Genomic DNA, 21,916 nt, shown 5'->3' on the forward strand with positions numbered 1-21,916 from the left:
GCATATTGCATGGCTATCCCCGACCTCGGCTAGAACAAAGTAGCTGTCTTTTTTTTTTCTGGATGGCCATTATAGTCAGTATCTCCACGCAGGGCAAACCCAAGAGCCGTGCGGAGCCAACGGGTGATGAAATGGTAAGTAGCTTCCCTGACGCTGCTGTTACGTCGGTCTAGCAATTGACAGGGTTCAGCCATGTGATATGCCACCAATGTCTATCACGAGACAACCCCTTTAAGAGCATGTTTAGACACCGTGGACATTTTCTATAAATATGGCTGCAAATCCGTGGCTATGTCTGGATGAAATCTGCAATATATAGGGTATACTGCAGTTTTTTTTCTACCACGTTAAAACCCCATTTCCTTGCATTGTACTGTAATTTTGTGACGTATCTGCACCAAAAATCCTCAAGAAATCCTTCACATATGAACCTAATGCAACAGCCAACAATCCAGAAAGTCTGGAATTTCACAAGGCCAGATGTAGAAAAAAAAACTGTGAGCCCAACGGCCCCCTGTGATGACCTATGGGTTGCCATGACAGCTGGGGGCCTAGTGATGGCCCCGGGGTCTGCTATGTATGAGAGCCAGTCAGGGCCTAATAGGCTGCCTGTCACTGTAACTCTGGCAGACATAATATATTGCAAGAGATCGGATGTTCGTCACATAGAGGGGCTAAAAACAAAGCAGAAAAACTTTTTAGGAAAACATTTTCAAAATAAAACTACACATAATTGGTATTGTTACATGCGTACTGGCACCCCCACCCTAAAAAAAGGCATGAAAAGTGATAAAAAAAGTAATATGTGCCCTAACATAATAAAGAACGAAAAGTTCAACTAGTCTGGCAAAAAATGAATTTATGTAGACGGAAAAATAATAATGTTATGGAATGCAGCGAGACAAAAACGTTTATTTTTAAGTGTTTTTATTGTGCAAAAGTAGTAAAATGTAAAAAAAACCAATATAAATTTGGGATCGCCGTATTCATATCGACCCAGAGAATAAAGTTATCTTTTTTTTTTTTTTTTTGTGCTGCACTGTGAACTCCATAAAAACAAAACCCCCAAAAAATGGGGGATTTGCTGTTTTGTTTTTTTGTTTTTTAATACCAGCACCCAAAAAAAATAATTCTATGATACATTTATATGTACCCCAAATTGGTGCTATTTTTAAATTATTTGTCCTGAAAAAAACAAGCCCTCATACAGCTACATTGAGGAAAAAATAAAAAGGATATGGCTTTCGGGCGTAGAGATGAAAAACAGGACAAAGTCTAGTAGGGATGTGATTTTTTTTCTAAGTGTTTTTAGGGTCTTTGCCCTCCTTCCAGTAAATGAGGTGTTGTTAATAGGACGCTTGTCATTACAGGAGCGTGGCTATGTGGAAATAGACCACAGAAGGAAATATTTCTAGGGGTATCATAGAGATGGAGTATTAACTGCCCATAGATATCAGACGTTTGTCGGTGCTTGTACCCGGGTGTAGTGTGACGTAATCGAGCATGCGCAGTAGAGCCAATTTGACCGGTGAAACTTCACTGCTGTTCTGCGCATGCGCCGATTCAGAAGACTAACTGCGCTCAGGAGAATACGGGGCCAGGAGTGATCACGTCTTCTGCACTGCCTGGCCCTGGCAATCAAAGAAGGGAGGGAGGGACGGACTGGGGATAGAAGGTAGAGCAGTTTGGAGCAACGGTGATGCCCTCGTTGCTCCAAAAAGCTCATTTGCATATGAAGAATAAAGTGATTATCGCTGCAACGGAGCCACTCACCTGAAAAATGCAAAAGCGTTATATTGGGGTGAGGCTACACTAGATTACTGTGCTGCTGCTTTGATAGGCCAATTTTTGGTGACGGACTCCCTTTAAAGGGAACCTGTCACCAGCATTTCACCTATTACTGGTGGTAGTGGGTGAAAAATCATTTCTATATAACCTATAATGGTCTTCTTAGCTCTGTAGCTTTAGTATTCCGTTTTTTAGTGTTCCCGCATTGTATGCTAATGAGCGTAAAAGAGTCAAATCTTCATTCCTCAAGTCTTTCCGGGTTTACCCCGCCTCCTTACTTATGATTGACAGCTCCTCGCCTTCCCTTAGCACACGAAATCCTGCGCTTGTGCATTGATGTCCTCTTCTGGTGCGTGCGCATAAAGGGACACCGGATTATTACGATAAAAGGCGCAAAATGTTTGCAGACCGTAATTTACAGTCGGAAGAGGAGTTTAGGAGAGGGGATAACCGCAATTAACTTTTGATAGCAGCGGCCACGAGGGGTGAGGAGAGTTCAATGGGTGAAATGCTGGTGACAGGTTCCCTTTAAAGTTCCTAGAAGTCATTGCACCTCCCTCTTATAATGCTGATTACTTATGAGCGTTGGAGATTTATAGACCCCAGTATATCAGCCTGGGTGACGTACGTTGCTTCCTCTTCCAGTGGAATTGGTTAACAGAAAATAGTTTTATACTTCTAAGAAGCATTTAGAGGCACAACCAGCGTGACATATCAGACGTTTCACCTTTATTTGGTGTCCATGGTTCTGTCAATGACAAGTCTTTGCACTGCGTGAAGATAAGCCGGAGAATCTGGTGACCTATTACAACAGTGGAAGCTTTTGTGTTCGCCGGCGCAGTTTAGTCCTACATGGCAGGTCGCCTTGATTTTTCATCTCTGAGCTGTCAAATGAATCATTTTATCCACGCAGGAACTCATAAAAAAGAAGCGCCAAAGCCCAGAATTTCTAATGTGCCTACAGCTGGCACGAGGGTTTGCCCCCACACCTTGGCACCCTGCCACCAGCCATACAATGATCACAGGCGTGTCTCAAACACTGTTCCCAAAGAGTTCCCTCATCTGAAGTGGATTATATTCCAAGACCTTACAGTTACTGTGACTGAATTCACAAAGGCCTGGGTGTGTCCATGTACACAAGACGTCTCCTCCAGCTGTATGTCTTTCCCTCTGTCTGGAGGAGGCCAGTGACTGTTACTCGCTGGAAACTAGAAGTGTGAGGCCAGGGGTCCCGTTCATGCGTTAGAAATGTTCTTGCTTCACTATGTTCTCTTTTCTTGCGCGTCTGGTTTCTGAAAACTGTTTTACGTCTTTTTATCGGTTTACTAAAACTCATATCTGACAGTCTGGTTACCTACAGCCTTTAATATGGGGTTGTAGGAAGCACGTCCCTAGCAACCGGTCTCAGACTGCTCAGGTCTCAAACTAAAGGAAAAAATGTGCCAAGAATGATCAAGGAGGCTTGGCAGGATACAGTATTATAAATCAGAAAGGTCCATTTTTTTTGTCAATTTGTGGACTTAAAGAGCCTCTGTCACCACATTATAAGTGGCCTGTATTGTACATGATGTGATCGGTGCTGTAATGTAGATAAGTGTTTTTTATTTAGAAAAACGATCATTTTTGACGGAGTTATGACCTATTTTAGATTTATGCTAATGACTTTCGTAATGGACAACTGGGCGTGTTTTACTTTTTGACCAACTGGGCGTTGTACAGAGTGTATGAGGCTGAGCAATCGGTGACCAATCAGCGTCATACACTTCTCCCCATTCATTTACACAGCACATAGTGATCTAGCTAGATCACTATGTGCAGTCACTCATACATTAACGTTACTGAAGTGTCCTGACAGTGAATAGACATTCCTTCCAGCCAGGACGTGATGTCTATTTAGAATCCTGACACTTCGCTAACGTTTGTGTGAGACTTAATGACAGCTCTTTAGGCATAGTGACACTCTAGCGTAATTACCCCTATTATAAATACATAATCTCCTCCCCTTGTGATATTACCTTATGGTTTTTCTATTAGGTTGTGGGATGTTATGAGTGGGTGCAGCGCTGCTGCGTTATGGACATTAGCCGATGGCTATATCATACTATGGGCTAAAAGTTAAAGATAATTTAAAATATAAAAGGAATCTATTAAACTAGTATATTAAAATGACTTTCTTCAATATTCTAAATCTATGACATCTACTTTGGGGTACATGCTTTATTGAGCATGTTACATTAAGAAGCAAGTATGATGGCAGATGAATAGTTAAATTGATGCTAGTTACTATGTATTCTGGACATGGGATCGGCACTTGATGACGTGGCATGTTGATTGCGGTCACATGACTGTGGTCGCTAGGCAACGGGAATGCCCTTGTGACGCGCACTGAATCCTGCGCATGGGCAGTGGGGACGGCTGAACGCCGATATACAAAAATTTTATATTGACAAGTTTTGATAGCTTGTTTTAGACGGTCTGGCCATCTATCCAACAGGGTAATGTTCATATTGTATGTATTATATTGTAATGTACGTTTATTGATCAAAATTATGTTGCACCTGCATTGACATTTGTAATTATCGTTGTGATGTCACTTCCTCTATATAAACTGCACATTAGCACTTTGTTTATTGCGTGAAGAAGACCCTCACTGGGGTCAAAACGTCGCTTTTTATGGTGAAATAAAGACCCCTCTTTTGGATACCTGGATAACGTGTGTGCTGCGGTTTCTCTACCTTCTTGTATTTTTAATCATGGCTATTGGTGGGTTGATCAGGTGATCGAAGATGCCCCATAGATCCACATGAATACCTTAAAGGTGTTCACCAGGACTTAAACAATAATAACCTATTCTTAGGACAGGTCATCAATGTTTGATCGTGGAGGTTGAGCTGCAGTACCAGGCACAGCCACCTGTATGGACGAGCCTCTGCTTTGCCACTGCCCCTTCCTTTTGCTGATCGCTGAGGGTCGTGGAGGTTGGGTCACCCCCCCCCCCCCCCCCCCACATCAAACATTGATAGCTTATCCTAAGATTAGACCATTAATGTTAAACTCCTGGAGAAGACTAAGTAGCACCAGAACTATCTAATATTGTACGTTTTACTTTTTTTAACAGCTGCTAAAGGAGAAAAAGTTGCAAACCGCTGCCCATTATGCCACGAAAACTTCACGCCAGGAGAAGAGGTAACAGAAAATGATGACGTTTAAGGGGTTGTATGGGATTACGAAATAACGCGTGCTTTCCTACAGAATTAACGCCACTCTGGTCTATGGCCGGTGTCTGGTATTTCAGGATTTAAGTCCGTAGCTTTTTTCTGCCAAGGGCCATTTGGATATTTATAACATAATTCACGGGCCGTACAGAATTATTAACTTAAAAATGAGGCGGCTATATTTGGTCAAACATTGAATTAACTCACTCCTAATGTGATGGCTGGAACCGCTTCTCTTTGGTGAGGCGCGTGATGTTCGCCGGTATTGAGGATGATGTGTCGGTCAGTCTGGAGTGCAGTTGACTCTTTGGTAAGTTTTGAAAAGAACTCGCAGCAGAAAGTTGTTCCAACTTACTTAAAGGGGTTTTCCCATCAGGGACATTTATGACATATCCACAGGATAGCGAATGACGCGGCGGCAGAGCCGTGGGCCGGACGTTCCCCAACCCTGATTTAAGTGAATGGAGCTGAGCTGCAGAACCAAACACAGGCCATAGACAAGTGGAGCTGTTTCTGGAAGACAGCAGTTACATTTTTCTTATCTCATGATTCTCATACAACCCCTTTTAATATAAGATTTTATATGCACAAATATAGTCTGTACTTTGTGGACCCCTCCAGTGTAGTCACCAGTAAGATTGAACGAGGCATCATCCTACTTATTATATTATAATGATAATGAGTAGAGATAGATGCACTTAGAGGCATTTCCATAAAGGGTAAAGGGGTTGTCCAGGATTAGAAAAAAAAACAGCTCCACACCTGTCCACAGGTTGTGTGTGGTATTACAGCTCTCACTTCAATGCAGCTGAGCTGCAATACCGCACACAACCCACGGACAGGTGTGGCGCTGTTTTTGGAAGAAAGCAGCCATGTTTTTCTAATCCTGGACAATCGTTAATATCACATATCAGGGGTTTGTATCTACTGAATTGGAAGAATATTGCATCAATGTGAGGGAATATCTGCGCATCTTTAGGTTCTCAGCAAATCCGCATCATAGCTAAAAATCTCGACAGTTTGAATTGACTGTAACAGAAATCTGCACGTGCACCAGTCTCGGGATACAGGCCGGTTTAAAGTGTATCTAAACGTCTAAAAAAGTTTTGACCTGTCCATAGTACAAAAAATTCTGTGGTTCCGAGAACTGCAGTGTGTGAATGCAGCCTTAGGTGTCTAGGTTTATGTTTTCTATTCTGCTAACCTTGTCCAATCCTTTAATTGTAATTTTCTTGTTTCCTAAATAGAGATAATTCCCAACACCTGCCCGATAATCCGAAAACACGTCACATGTTCCTCATCCAACAGTGTCACGCTACAAATATTAAAGGGAGCCGCTACTTAATGATCTATTTTGTTAGTAATAATAATATTTTTTGTAACTTAACCCTGTATGTATGAGGATGTTGTATTTGTAGATTCGCACACACATGATCTATAATTACAGTAACGAGGATGATTCAGTACATTTCTGAATACACAACAATGGAGGCCGGATGACTACTTTGTTGTGTAACCATTCAGACATGCCAAATCTATCATCACCTGCTTAACCCCTTAACGACGAGCGGCGGATATATCCGTCTCAAGCAGGTGGGTACTGCCACTGTACCCACGAGATCAGCGGCAGGAGCACAGCTGTTATACACAGCCAGGCTTCTGCCGGAATCTAATCGCTCCCCGATTACGGCAGTTTTACCCATTAGATGGCGCTGTCAATAGCGACAGCGCCATCTAATGTGTTTGACAGAGGAAGGGAGCTCCCTCTGCCAGCCCGTCGGCAGCCCCGCAACGATATTTTGGGGCGCCAATCGGTTTCCATGGCAGCCGGGGGCCTAACAAAGGCCCCCAGGTCTGCCTACAGCAACTTCCTATTAGGCCATGCCAGAGGCAGGCATGGCCTAATCGATTGCCTGTCCGTTTTAGAGTATGATCACACAGAGTTTTTTTGCAGGCTGAAAATTCTGCCTCAAAATTCCGTCTGAAATTTTGAGGCAAATTTTGATCTGCCTGCACGCCGTTTCCTGCATTTGTCAGAGTTTTTCGCCCGTGGCCCTTGAGCGCCACGGGCAAAAACGCTTTCTCTACCTCCCATTAATGTCAATGGGAGGTCAGAGACCTAAACGCTCGAGGATAGGGCAAACGTCTCCGTCTCCCATTGAAATCAATAAGAGGCGCTTTCAACAGTTTTTTGGCACGTTTTCAGACCTGATTGCCGCATCCAAAAAATGTGTCAAAACACTGTGTGTGAACAGGGCCTTACACTGACAGCCAATAATGCTTCAGTATACTAAGTATAGCAAAGCATTATATAAGTGATCAGAAGATCGCAAAGTGACGTCACCATGTGGGACAAAAAAAAAAAAGATTACAGGAAAAATAAAACCACTTTTTTCACAAAAAAGTGGTTTTATTTTGTAAAAGTTTAAAAAACAAATAACACATAGATCTATAAGGTATCACCGCGATCGTAACGACTCAAACAATAAAGTTAACACCTTAATTAAACCGCCGGATGAACAGCGTAAAAAAAAAACAAAAAACCGGCTAAAGTCCTATTTTTCTCCCATTCCCCCTTTAAAAAATAAAATATAAGTCCCAAGTACCCCAAAATACTACCAATGAAAACTACACCTTGTCCTGCAAAAAAAAAAAGCCCACATATGGCTACATCGACAGAAAAATAAAAAAGTTACAACTCTTAGAATCCGGCGATAAAAAAATAAGTAATTTTTTATTTTATTTTTTAAATTGTTTTTATTTTGCAAACGTAGGAAAACATCTAAAACCTTTACATATTTGGTATCCCCGTAATCGTGCCGACCCATATAATTAAGGTAACATGCTATTTATGCCGCATAGTGAACGGCGTAAGTTTATAACGCCAAAATCAATGCTGGAATAGCTGCTTATTTTCAATTCTTTCAACAATATATTCAATGCATCCAAAAATGGTTAAATTGAAAAACACAACTCAAAAAACAAGCCCTTGCTACGGCTTTGTCGACGGAATAAAAAAAAAAGTTACGACTCTTCGGGTATGTTCACACGCAGTGTTTTCACACGTAATTCGGGCGTTTTACACCTGAAAAAACGGCACCATTACGCCTACAAACATCTGCCCATCGCTTTCATTGGGTCTTACGAGGTTCTGTTCCCACGAGGTGTAATTTTACGCATCGCTGTCAAAAGACGGCGCGTAAAAATACGCCCACGTCAAAGAAGTGCATGTAACTTCTTGGGACGTTTTTGGAGGCGTTTTTCATTGACTCCATTGAAAAACGGCTCCAATAACGTCCGTAAAATATGCAGCGAAAAACGCGAGTTGTTAAAAAATTTCTGAAAATCAGCAGCTGTTTTCAGGCAGAAACGGCTCCGTCATTTCAGGCGTATTTTGCTACTGCGTGTGAACATACCCTTAGAATGCGACAGTGAAAAAACAAAAAATAATCCTTGGTCATTAACGCCCGAAAAGGCCTGGTCGTTAAGGGGTTAACACTACCTGTTTATACATGCAACACCATTACTGTCCTTTGCTGCAGTTGTTTGCGGACTGTAAGTACTGGAGATCGCACTGCACTGACCGGATATCTGGAGACAACCAATATGGCCGACACTCCAGATCCTACACTAATTATTCCCCAACTTTCCCAGACTCCAGGTTGGTAACTCTGCTTACTTACTCTCTGTTCCCATTACATTTGGCATATGCGTTGGGAAAGCTCCTGACACCTACACCAAATGTATCCATAGGGTTCTCTTCACCCAACAGATGCCAAAGCCGTGTGTCCTTTTGGCATCCATTGGGCCAATATACGTCGGCATATCATTTTTATTTTTTTTACCTGTATCGAAAAGCGTAGGCGACTGCGAATTTCTATACAGCAGGGTCCCATATATAATCTATACAGTATATGTTATTTAACATAGGAGCCTGTTGGCGACGTATGCTTCTGTGTACCTATATATATATATATATATATATATATATATATATATATATATATATATATATATATATATATACCTATACAGTGGCATATGTTGCAGCCTTCCATAATGGGAACAGAGCCTTAATGTAGCAGAATAGAAGCAGGGCTGGCAGTCCAGTTCCTATAAAGTTTTACCCAGCTTTTCTAGACTCCCGAATAGTAAGTTGCTTTCTCGTGCCCCATGTACACGACCGTGGTGTCCGCAAATACGGATCCATGGTCCTCCGCATATCTGGGTCGCTGTCCGCAAATACGGTCCGTAGTGCATCCGTATTTACGGATCCGCAAAAATAAGAAGAGGCTACAAATGTCACCAACATGTCCCAACCCCTTGAAAAATTCACATGATGGCGCAGGCGCAATTTTCTTGGGGAATCCCCTGCCGTCGCATAGCAACGCTTCCGCAATTACGGATGCACGTCCGTAGCCGTCCACAATTTTGCACACGCCTATAGACTTCTATGAGCGAATCCGTGCCGCAATTGCGGACAGGGCTAGGACATGTTCTATATTTTGCGGATCATTTCTACGGCCCGGACACATCCGTAAATATACGAAAAGGCGTTCGCGGCCAATAGAAATGAATGGGTCTGCTGATTATCCGTAATTATGGATTAAAAACTATGGTCGTGTGCATGGAAATCTGGAAGCACCAGCTGTATCACTGCATTAGTAGACCGTCCAGTTTCTACAGCGGTTATCACCCAGATTTCCCAGACTCCTGCATGGCAATTCTGCCTTATGTAGCGAGATTGACGCTGTGTTGTATCACTGCATCAATCTTGCCATTCCTAACTGTAGGTAAGCTGACAACCCCCCCTCCCCCGTCTTGAAGGCAGTATTTGCGTTCGGCTTAGTGGTTGGGGTTACTGGAGAGATTTCATTTTCAGCAGCTATTCAGCGCTCTTATAGTTTTTTTCCTTCTTAAGTCTAAATGGATTTACGTCGCTCCGGACAGACTGCCAGTTGGCATTCCTGTAATGGATAGAGGTGGGTGCCATTTATCCTCCGGACCCCGTATTCAGATGAATATTCCCTTTTATTTGTTCATCGGCCTGTAAGCGATCTCTCCCCGAAGCACCTGTAATAAAGGACACAGAGTTATAATTTCACATAAAGGCATTTTGTACTCCTTCGCTGCTTAAATTCCAGCCGGGCCTTCATGTCTTGTGTGTTTCTTTAATTGGAAAAAGAAAATCAGAAGGAAGGGGGGGGGGGGGTCTTTGTTATGTGATATTTCACCTCATACCAGGAATAGATTAAATGGAGGGGCCTTGGCAGAGAGGGTCAGGGGGTACATTTTCTGCCTTTTATTTGACACATATTTCAAGTAGACTGGCCTGACAGACGAGGTCAGTATTTAGCCGACCCTGCGGTAAGTGGATGCCGGCGTGCGGGGATTAAAAGGATCGAAGCAACTAAATCCAGTTCAACTAGGACACCCAGAGCCAATACATTTCATAGAGAAGCTTCACCCCGGAGCCGCTGGAAACGTCACATAAGAGAACGGCACGATCAGCAATTCCATATTCTATGTCTGATCTCGATTTTGTTGCCTGTTGTCCTCCTTCTTCGTTTCCTTTAAACCCTACAATTGTCTTTTCCAATGAGCCGGGTCTTCGTCTGATCATTGATACCTCCAGTGACAGATTCGGGCTCATTTTAATTTGGTTAAAAGGGTTGTCTTGTTCGTTTTGCTGCGTCTGGGATTGCAGGTCAGCCTGATTTTTAAGTGAATGGGGTCGCAATACCAGACATGACCTGCATAGAAGAGGGGCGCTATTCAACAAGGAACTCCCTTTTTAGAGGGATTGTTGCCCAAAAAAAAAATATAGATTTCCCTTTTATAACCTGTCAATCAGACAGGTTAGAAAAGTAAGTTTGAGGGTCTTACCTCTGGGATTTCCAATGAGGAGCCCTGAATCAACATTTTTACGCAGAAAGCAAGACCAACCAGCGCTGTCCCGAGTTTAATGGGAACTCGGAAATAGCCGAATACATTATTTAGCCGTTTCTGACCGCCACGTTCACTGGTAATGAGGCTGTCGGAGACCGCACCACCCCTTTAAGAATCCATTAGCAGTGCATGGTATTCTCAAGTCTTTTCCAAGGTTGTAAGGGGTTAATATTATTTAGTGTCTAAGCTGATTGGAAAATGTAGGTCTTTTACAATAGAAGCTACAGTCTTATGACTGGAACTGAAACGTTCTTAACCACTTCCTGACCAGAAGCTTTATCCCCCTTCCTGACAGGCACGATTTCAAGTTTTTGCCATGTAACTATTTAATAGTGTACTTGTTTTTGGTCTGGTTTTTCTCAGAACATATAGAGTTTCGATATTGTGTAATAAAATTAATGATGTATATATCTTATTTTTTCTTTTTTTTAATATAGATGAAAACAGGCAAAAAATATTTATATATTTGCCTTCAGTTACCGGCTACGATGCAGGTTAAAACCGATTCAGCAAGTGGTTTTACTACAATTTGCACCATTTTGGAATGTTTTGTGTGGCTTTTGCAGTTAAAACTACTGTACAGGTATAAAAAAACAAAAAACATTCCAAAACGGCTGTGATTTGCAGTAAAAACAAGTTTTCGCCCACATCACTCGGCCTCATCCTAAAAATATATCTTTTCAATGGTGGATCCTGTGTTATCTATATATAGGTGTTACCTGTCAGTGTAATCCTGCCTGTGAGGCTAATGAGATGACTGCTGAGAAGTGATCATTACAGAGCAGGAAGGGTCAGTCTATTGTGAGGCTCAGTGGCCAGAGTGAAAACTGCAAGATTTCAGGATATTTTTTTTAATATAGATAATGACAAATTTAAAAAAGAACAAAAAAATATTTTTTATCATTTGATAATCACATAACCTAAAAATTCAGGAGATGGACCCAGTACAGAACAATACTGACCGCAGGACGGCGTTTAACAGGGCTGCGTATTACGGTCGTGTGGGTGAGGCCTAATAGTGTCAAAACGGAGAGGGCTAAAATGCCCTCCCCCTTTAATTCTAATTTCCCTGGAGACAATCGCTCTGAGATCAGCAGGGTGTCTCCTTTTTCCAGGAATGCATGCAGAAATTTCATATATCTGACACCTACAGTAGGTCATATCAAATGTGGGAAGATGTTCGTTGGCTCTGATGGGGGGTGAGAGTAACTCCTTTAAGGTGCAATTGATATATAGTTATAAATATGTCATCAGATCAATGCAGAGGTAGCAGTTGCACCCAGGCCCTGATGCCTGAGGGGGCCCCAAAGGCCTCTCCGCCACATAAGAAGACACCAGTATTATAAATGGCACATGTTAAGTGGGGGGCCCTTTTACAGATTTTGCATTGGTGTCCAGAAGTTTCACGTTAAAGGGGTTTTCCCACAAAACACATATATTCCCTATCCACAGGATGGGGATACGTGTGATCGCTGGGGGGTCGACTGCTGGGACCCCCAGTGATGAGTAGAACGGGAGACCGAAAGTCCCCCGAAGTGCTTCATGCACATGCTCGGCCAGCGCTCCATTCGTTTCTATGGGACTTCCGGGACCGCCGTCTCTGGCAGCGCCATAGAAATGAATGCTGGTCGAGCATGCGCACCAGCAGTCCATTCTCATGGAGTACTTCGAGGGACTTTCGGTCCCCCGTTCTCCTCATTGTGTGGGGTCCCAGCGGTCACACATGTATGCCCTATACTGTGAATAGGGGATACATGCGTTTGTGGGAAAACCCCTTTAAGGCCCTTTTACACACGCCACTGATCAAGTGAACGAGCGATCAGTCGATAAACAAGCGTTTGCTCATTCATGGGCTGATCGGGTGATCGCTTGTTTTATGTGGCTAAGAAAGTGGTCGCTAGTCGGCAGCACATCCCGCTGTGGAAACTGGGAGATGTTCTGCCAACACGATGCGAATGAATGAACCCTTATAGTAACGATTGTTCATCCCGTACTTAGTGGTCATTGCTCCTTGTGGATGAAACAAACGAGCGCCGATCAACGAGATGAATTGTCGATCAGGGTTTGAATTGTCGATCAGCATGTAATACCACCTTTCCCGCTCAGGGGTTTAGATAACAGGTCAGGGTAGATTTGCAGTTTCTCACTGTCACCAGTGAGGATTTGCCATGCTTCTATGTATAAACAATGTTTAGCCTGTTGTATCATCTTCCCCCACCCTGTGTCTTCTTCCTATAACACAGTAACGACACCATTTCCAGTCACACTTCACCAGCTCTGCCAGCATTTCATTAAAGCCGCGTCGTCCCTTGATAATGATGTCACTTAGAAGCCTTTTCTAACATGCTGCTGTCTCTCTTTCCGTCTGTATTGCCCTCATGTTATAGACAAACTTGGACAGATTGGATCCTGCCCTTTGCCTTCTTTATGTCACCCCTTAAAAAACACATGATACATGGCTTCCCTTTCTCCAGCGGCGCTGAGCACCAGTATGTGCCAGCTACACAGGAGAAAAGTGCCCATTCCTGCCCTGCTTGATCTTCGGACGCCATAATGAATAGGTATAATGTAAAGTCCTGTCTTTACTACTTTCCCTTCAGGCTCGGACTCCACCGTAACATTTGGTCGTCTGCACGTTGATGTAAAATCACAGCATTACCGCATTTTAGGAGCAAAGCAATGTTTCCCTTTTGGGGGTTAAGGTCATGTGACAATCGCCCAAGTCACCCATATTTTCATCCCCTGTATGGAAACATTGGAGTTGTGTGCCAGTCGTGGTAATGCAGTGGCTTTACTGTAAATCACAGTTGACTTTTGTGGAACCCTCACCTTATTAGGGTTCTAAAGGATTAGAAAAACATGGCTGCTTTTTTTTATTTTTATTTTTTTGCAAAAACAGCGCCGCACCTGGTTTTATGTTGAATTGCAGCTCAGTCCCATTCACTTTAGTGGAGCGAAGCTGCAATACCAGACACAACCCACGGACAGGTGTGGCGCCGTCTTAGGAAAAAATCAGCCATGTCATTCTAATCCTGTACAAACCCTTTAAGGATGAATGCTCCTTTTTACAAAGACAGACCTTATAGAGGTCGCCTTGTCGTGGCAGGTGGGCTCACACAATTTGATAAAAAATTATCTATTGTAAGTAGATTCAGCAGTAATGCATATCAACTTGACATGCCATCTGATCAGTGGGCCGCTAGCACCTCTACTGGTCCCGAGAACGAGGGTGCCTGGTTCCCCGTTCTTGGAAGAGGGTACGTGGTCACTTTCCATTATGGTCTATGTGAGATACAAAAACAGCCAAACCTACTGACTCCACACATGAGAGACTATGTGTCAGGAACGAGACCCTGGACACCCTTAATACTCCGGGTCAGTGGGAAGGGGTCCCGGTGATCAATGAAACCATCATGGCATACCAAATAGATTGGAAAAACCCAGTAACTAACATGAATAAGTGCCATAAACCAACTGTTATGGGCAGTAATATCAAAATCTTTGGTCACCCCTTTTTATTTTTGTAAAGAATTGTCACCGGAACTTGTATCTTGGTTTTGCAGGCCTGGAAATCTCATCTGATGGGGAAAGATGGATGCAAAATGAATCCTCGCAGGATACTGGCCCTTCAAAGGACACAAGCCGGAGCACAAGGTCAGAGGACTCTGTTATTGGAGTATATTTTATGTACACCGTGTATCTACACTGCTGCACTCCACATCCTTACAAATAAAGCATATGGGGCAATTTAATGTCCCCCCATAAGTGCTGTAGTCCCGTCAATAGTCACGTCCTGAAATTACATCATGACTAAAGTTCCTAATTCGAAGAGCTAGTAGTCTGGATTCAGCTGGTCTCGAAAGTCTCCCGTCCCCATTCACTTCTAAATGTCAGGGTACCGACATCTCCTACGCACGCCTCAAAATGGGGCACACGTGGGCTACAGTTGCCCAGAGTTGTCCATAGACATCAGCTGCAAATTTCAACAGGATCTACAGATAAATTGATGTCTAAGGGGCCTGGATGACCTCTCCCATTGGGGAGGGGGGGACAAAATCTGCCAAGCTCAAATTCACCCTGACCAATCCAATTATTTTCACTGAGATAAGCGGCAGAATCGGTGTCTGCCAGCTGCTTATTTCCCTATTGAAAAAATATTCACACCTGGGAAGCCAAATAGTCACAGTTGTTGGCCCAGCAGGGCAGAGTTGTCGCATGTCTGTTGCCAGATTTAATGCCTAAAATCCGAAAAACTACAGTGCCACTGCCATAAACCCCAAATACCTCTACCACTACTACAGTTGTGGGGAGGGGGGGTCCATTTCTGACTCCATAACTGTGTAAAGCCATTTTTTTTTTTTGATAGCCAAGGGGGAAAAAGATCTTGTTCTCTCATGTCACTGTCATGACCCAGGGGCAGCTAAATCAGCGCAGATGTGTGAGGATCTCTGCATATCTCCACTTATTAGACCCTTGCAAGTGTAATGTAAAAAAAGAGGGATAAGTAATCTTCATAAAAAGTGGAGTCACTGTGTAAATACACAACATTACTTCTAATACAGGCTGTAACTCCGGATCAGTACAAGATGCTATTCACTATTCTGCTGGTCTCTATTGGAAACGGTCAACAAGCTCGTTGTCAGACACACCCCCTGACCGCTTGGTTGAGATCCTATAAGATATGGGGGCAGTTCTTATTTCCACATATCAGATTGCTATACAATGCGTGTTGTACAAACTACACTTCCCAAAAATAAAAAAACAACAAAGCAAGCTCTTTGCAGACACTAGGTGATCAAGGAATACTGGGAGAGTTCAGCTCTGTGGCCCGCACAATAGTGAATGCATCTCTGGAGTATTATACAGACTGTAACTCAGGATCGGTACATGATAATCCATGTTATGTATTTACAAAGTGATTGTGGGTGGTATGGCACGTTAAGGAGTAGCTCTAAAACAAGGGTAGGCAACCTTAGCGAGGTGGAGAGCTACTGTTGGTACCGAGTAGATCTCACGACTCTCTCAAGTTACGAGTTGTGACAGGACCATGATGGGAAACTTATCAGGGGCTTAAACGACACGGTCCCAGTATAGATAAGACTTTTCATATTAAATTTAGCGCTACAGAACATACAGGAGAATATAGCAATGACCAGACGCAGACAAAACACACAATAATCACATCCAATGACTCAGAGTCCTGTAATTTATGGGGGACCCATCAGCGATAATATAGTTCAGAGAGCAGCCGCTCTGGATAGAAGAGCCTCGTTTTTATTTTATACACAGTGGAGTACCATTATTATGAGCACCTCTGAGCTTTGATGTCGGCACTCGTAGCCCATGAAGGAAGTGATGTCGTTGTTGCCATGGGTAAAAGAGTTGCAAAAAAGGGATGATTTTTGGCTTTCGGCCCCAGGGTGTTGGTATTTTTCACACAGCGCAGTTTGTGAACTGTTCGCGTGCTGTTGTGGTGACAGTGCATCCTGAGTGGACAAATGGCACCATTGGGAATAACCAAAGTGGAAACTGCGGAGCATCACGTGCCAGATGAACGTCGGCTACAAAGGTGCGCGAGGGCTGAACGACCCGCTACAGTGGAGCAGCTCACCATGAAAATCAACCAGGGGGCTACCGGACGTGTGTCTAAAACAACAGTTCAGTGAACCCGACTGCGTATGGGGCTCCGAAGCAGACGGATGATCACTGCTCCTATACTAGCAAAGGTGCATCAGAAAAAAAAAGGCTTCAATTTGCTTGGCAGTATCGGAATTGGACCACCGATGATTGGCACGGGTTGCCTTCTCCGATGAGTCACATTTTCTGCTTCATCGAACGGATGGACATTGGCGTGTCAGGCGAGAAACAGAGAACAAACACTCTGCAACCATCGCTGGAGGACACAAGCTGGTGGCGGCAGCGTTATGGTCTGGGGAATGTTTCATTGCATTCTCTGGGTCACTCATCCATGTGGAAGACTCTGAACTGATTTTGGTATGAATCCATCGTTGCAGATCACGTCCCCCCCCATACATGCTGTTTGTCTTCCCTGGGGCAGATGGAATCTTCCAGCAAGACAATGCGACATGTCACACGGATAGAAATGTCTCACAGTGGTTGGAAGAGCACGACCAAGACTTCCAAATACTTCCCTGGCCCCCTAATTCTCCAGACTTTAACCCAATTGAGCATCTGTGGGACGTTGGTTCGCGCTATGGATCCTCCCCCACGCACCCTCCAGCAAATGTGGGATGTACTGCAGTCAGCACCGCGCCAGATACCGGAGACCACCGACCAACACCTTATTGTCACCCCCCGCCCGTCTAGCTGCGGTCTGTGCTGCACACGGCGGTTACTCTGGATATTAGCTGCTGGTCATAATAATGGGACTCCGCTGTGTAATAAATAAAAAAATATATATATATATATATATCTCTGACGTTGGAAAGATTAGTTTGAGTACATATTCTTGAGGTATTTTTCCACCCTGCGCTGTGATACATAATGAAAGTAACATTATGAATCTGTGTCTATAAATATGTGTCCCTGACTGTCCCCACACCGGAAACTGTCTAAAACTTGGGCTGTGTTCACATCTGCATTGGAGTCTTAGTCGCAGAGTCCATCAAATTTAACTGGTGAAATAACTCTGTATGCAGCGCTATTTTTATCGTCAAAATGACGGACAACACGGGTACCCGACGGACCCCATTGTGAGGCAGTGGGCTCCGTCAGGCGCTAGTGGTATCCGTCATGCAACGGATCCGGCACTGCATCATGTTTTCAATTACAAAACCCAAGACACGACGCAGATATGAACAGAGCCTTAATGTCCCCGCCTGTTCAGGTGAATGTGATCTAATGTGTGATTGCCAGAACATACTTATACTAGTTGCACCTAAATATTAGTCAAATTCCTTTAACCCCTTGAGGGTCGGCCTATTTTGGGCCTTCAGGACCAAGCGTTTTTCTTTTTTTCTTTTTCATCGTTCTGTTTCATGAGACCAGAAGACTGAGCGAGAACCAATTAGGAAATTCCTGTTTTGTTTTTTTTTAAATATTAAGTTATAATAGCAGATTGTGGTCACCTATCATATCGGCCTTTTTTCCGAGAATTCTCTGCCATTACAAGTGACTTTTTATATAATATTTTTTTTATGACCCTCCAATAATCAGGCACCTATCCGGTCCCATTGATGCCCAATTAAAGGACTTTTCGTATAACTGCTGTTGAGAAAGCCGATATTTTATTTATATTACGTACTTGTCACTAATGCCTCATTTTGTCTTTTTTTATCCAGCTGCGCTTAAAGCTGGAGGGTCGACGATAACAAAAACAGGGACCACAGGAGCCAAGCAGCGTCCACCTATCACCGGCAGTAAGATCCCGGCCCCAAGAGCAGGCTTGAATAAAACTACGAGTAAACCACAACCGAAACGGTGACTGAAGACAAAGCGACTACAGACTCATGCGGCTCTGGGCCCCAGAGGAGCCGAAACTATTTATTTTTGGTACCTGAACACAGCCTGTAATGTGTATCTCACTAGATCCTTCTACTGTTATTCTCTGACTGAGAGTTCATTTAGTCATATGTTATTTGGGGTCAACAGAGAGAAGCCATCCTGTGCTCCCGCCGGTCACGCAATAATGTCCTAGATTACGTGTAGTCCTGCATTACACAATTGTCACCCAGACGGGGATGAAGCTGTCGCCCTTTAGTTGTTTTATTTATAATTCTCTAAAGACACAAATCTGTAGAAAGACAGATGTACGTAAATCTTCACAACAATATTTGGGGCACCTGCATTTAAAGGGGTTTTTCCCCACAAAGGACATTTATCACCTATCCACAGGATACAACCGCCTCCCGTAGACTTTTTTTTGAAGGGAGCAGCAGCAGCGTGCATGCTTGACCAATACTTCATTCAAGCTCATCTTTATTGCGGTCGTACGGTGAGGAGGAACGGGGCACTTGGGACCCCTATTCTAATTTTTTGGGGGGTCCCAGCGATGATACATTTATCACCTATTTTCTGGATATATGCTAAATGTCCTTTGTGGAAAAATCCCTTTAAGTTTTAGATATTTTATTTTTAAGTTATTATACTGGAAGTTGGACCCGGTCTGCTATAGAGGCGAACCGCGCAATCCACATTCCAAATTTATTTATTTTGTTTCAAAATCTGATATTTATTGGAAATTCTCTCAAACAAGATATAGGGAAAGAGTGAGCGACCATAAAACATGGAAACTGAACCCTATAGCGATCTAAATTCAGCTGCAGGGGCCTGTGGTCTGGCCGTAATACATACACTAAATTTCCTACGCATTGGTCAGGCAAGTCTGGTGGTAAGTCGTCCCGGCCAAGTCTAGTAGACGTCATCCACCTTATCCGCATCATCTGCCATCATATTCTCCATTTAACATAGAAGATCGACTTCATCAACCCGTTGTAGCAGTGTCCGGACCTGTGTAGAGCGCCAACGGATCGGTTAAAAACTCAACATGGATCCCAGCGCATCATTGCAGCGCCTACAAGTGTCTGGAACTGGAAGGTCGATTCTGTGTAAACCAACAGGACACCTTTAGCATCTCGAGAGGAGAATTTGAAAGTTCTGCTCTTGAGCTTTGCAAGTTATGAGGAGGTTATGGCCGCAGAGGAAAACTTTGGTCCAATCCTCCGGTGGGAGCTGAAGTTATAACTCCCGTTCCCAAGTTCATAGACCACTAAAGTTACTTCTATGAACTTGCTCGTTCCACCGCACTACAAACTGATGATCCACTCGATGATCCTGATCTACGGCACGTACTATATCAAGCGCACTATGTCTTCTTAACATTATAAAATCACAGAAAGTGAATTGTGATCTTCATTGTATTTTGTCATTTGCGGGGCTCCATTTTTAAAGGGGCTTAAACATTGAACAGGAGAATGATGTAGCAGCTTGCTCTCGCCTGATTTGTACCCTGTAGTAATATGGATCAGGTAGTTGTCTACCTTGTCCACCGGATGACGCAGCACACATCCTGCCTGATGTCCATGGTTTCTGGGCACAAAATGAAGGCCTTCGTGTCCTCCTATAGACTATGCAGGCGGGGAGAATCAGCGAGCAGCTATTATTCTCCACTCAACTGTTACTGACTGCAAAGACTTTAAAGGAGCACTCCAAACAAATCTGATACACTGTTATGCCCAGTGCAGGGGGCGGAGCATGACACAGGGATTCTCTCTTTTGTGCTTTGAATATATGTCATGCTCCGCCCGCTTCTGACCTGCACCAGGTCTAACACTGTGAACACTTTTTGTCAGGAGTGTTCCTTTAAATTCTCAGGCGTGTTGTAGCCAACAGTGCAGATTTCTGGCCAGCTGAGCAGAATTTTTAACTGGCGGGTTATAACTTTAAGGGGCAATGCTGTTATTTGCCAGTCGGTTGAAGTGAAATCTGCCCTTGTATATTCCTGAGAGATGGAAAGAGCAAATATTTAATTAACATTAATTATTATGAATTCTGGAGTCTTTTGCTAGAATCCTGTGTCCACGCAGAAATGCGACCATCCCAAATGCTGCTTGTGAAAAGTCCACAGGTTATTTAGTCTTTGCATGTACCGGAACATGTATGTGTGGTCGTGTTTTATATGTGTGAACATTTATCAAATCTAAATATATAATATATGTATTTTTATGACATTGGTGCCGTTTGATGTGTGTGAATATCTTCTGTGTGTGTCTGCACAATGCCAGGCTGGTGGATGTCAATGTAAGCTCCACTTCTTCCACCAAGTCAGTAGGTTTATGGATACAACACTGTTCTCTGAAGGCAGATCTATGGGAACCTCCAACGTATGTGGCCAAAAGTAAAAGACAGTTGTCCCCGATTTGTCAAAGTTAAGCAACTTATTAAATAAATGCTTTAACACTGCACCATTGTTGAAATGAGAAATAGGTAATCCATCCGGAAACGGTGGTAGGGGATGTGGCACCCAGTCCATAGCTGGAATAGTCACATGGCTTAACCACCTGCCCGCTTCATCCCGCCTGGGGAAGCACATGTACATATAAAAATTTAGATACACCTCTATAATACAGTAGCTTGTATTTAAATTCTATTGCCCAATCTTCATGTTCCGCAGTCCTGTACAATGGGTAGACTAACAGACCCTGATAACACTAAAGAGATCCAAAGCTGTGCCTTAAAGTGAATGTCCAACTTTTAACACAATGTCGTTCTTAGGTCCAAAATTCTGCGATTTCTTAATATATCTTTATAGCGGTCGGAGCTTTGTTCTTCTGATACCGAGCACCAGAGCCCCTGCATGTACATAGTTAAAAGATAAAAATCTGTCTGCAGCCACCACTAGAGGGAGCTCAGGAGCTTCACTGTATACTGTTGTATTATTGAGTACAATTTATAAGCATTATGCAGTAAGCTCCCCCTAGTGGTGTCTGCAGGCAGTTTGTTATCTTTAAACTGTCTATGCAGAGGATTTGGTGCTCTGTTTCAGAAAAATGGAGCTCTGTCTATATATTAAGAAATTAAAGGGCTTATCCAGGTTTTCTTTAAACAGCACCACACCTATCTATGGGCTGTGTCTGATATTGTAGTACTCACTTTAAAGGAGCGGAGCTGCATCACCCGCTCATGGACAAGAGTGGCGCTGTTTCAGGGGAAAAATGTAAACCCTTTTTTTTCTATTCATGGACAACTCCTTTAATCACGACATAAATTTTCAACTTATTTAAGATTTTTTTTTAAAAATTGTATTCAGGGGTGGACATTCCCTTTAAGCTTGTGTGACTGCGCTGCACAACTAGATGAGTATTATATTAGGGTAAGAATTTTATGGTCCTCGTGCGGCCTCCTCGTCATCCTCATATATAAGAGAGAACTCTGTGTCCTCAGTGCTGTGTCAGCCGCCTGCACAATATCCACATCGTATAAAGTCTGAATTTCTATAGCTTTTT

General features: G+C 43.3%; 1 protein-coding gene across 2 annotated transcripts in view; it reads left to right on the plus strand.

Annotated features, from left to right (window-relative positions):
- The window catches only part of CEP104 (centrosomal protein 104), a 73,293-nt gene extending 52,420 nt beyond the window's left edge, over positions 1-20,873 (plus strand). Inside the window, exons 20-22 of one of the 2 annotated variants that reach the window (XM_075839492.1) lie at positions 4,907-4,974; positions 14,516-14,606; positions 18,254-20,873. In XM_075839492.1, coding sequence (XP_075695607.1) covers positions 4,907-4,974; positions 14,516-14,606; positions 18,254-18,396 — 302 coding nt within the window. In that variant the 3' untranslated portion in view covers positions 18,397-20,873. Of the gene's footprint in view, positions 1-4,906; positions 4,975-6,250; positions 6,336-14,515; positions 14,607-18,253 lie in introns of those variants that run through there. The other variant, XM_075839493.1, reaches the window with a different exon arrangement.
- Positions 20,874-21,916: the final 1,043 nt, after the last annotated feature.

This window comes from Rhinoderma darwinii, chromosome 10 (genome assembly GCF_050947455.1).
Source record: "Rhinoderma darwinii isolate aRhiDar2 chromosome 10, aRhiDar2.hap1, whole genome shotgun sequence".
Lineage (NCBI taxonomy): Eukaryota > Metazoa > Chordata > Amphibia > Anura > Rhinodermatidae > Rhinoderma > Rhinoderma darwinii.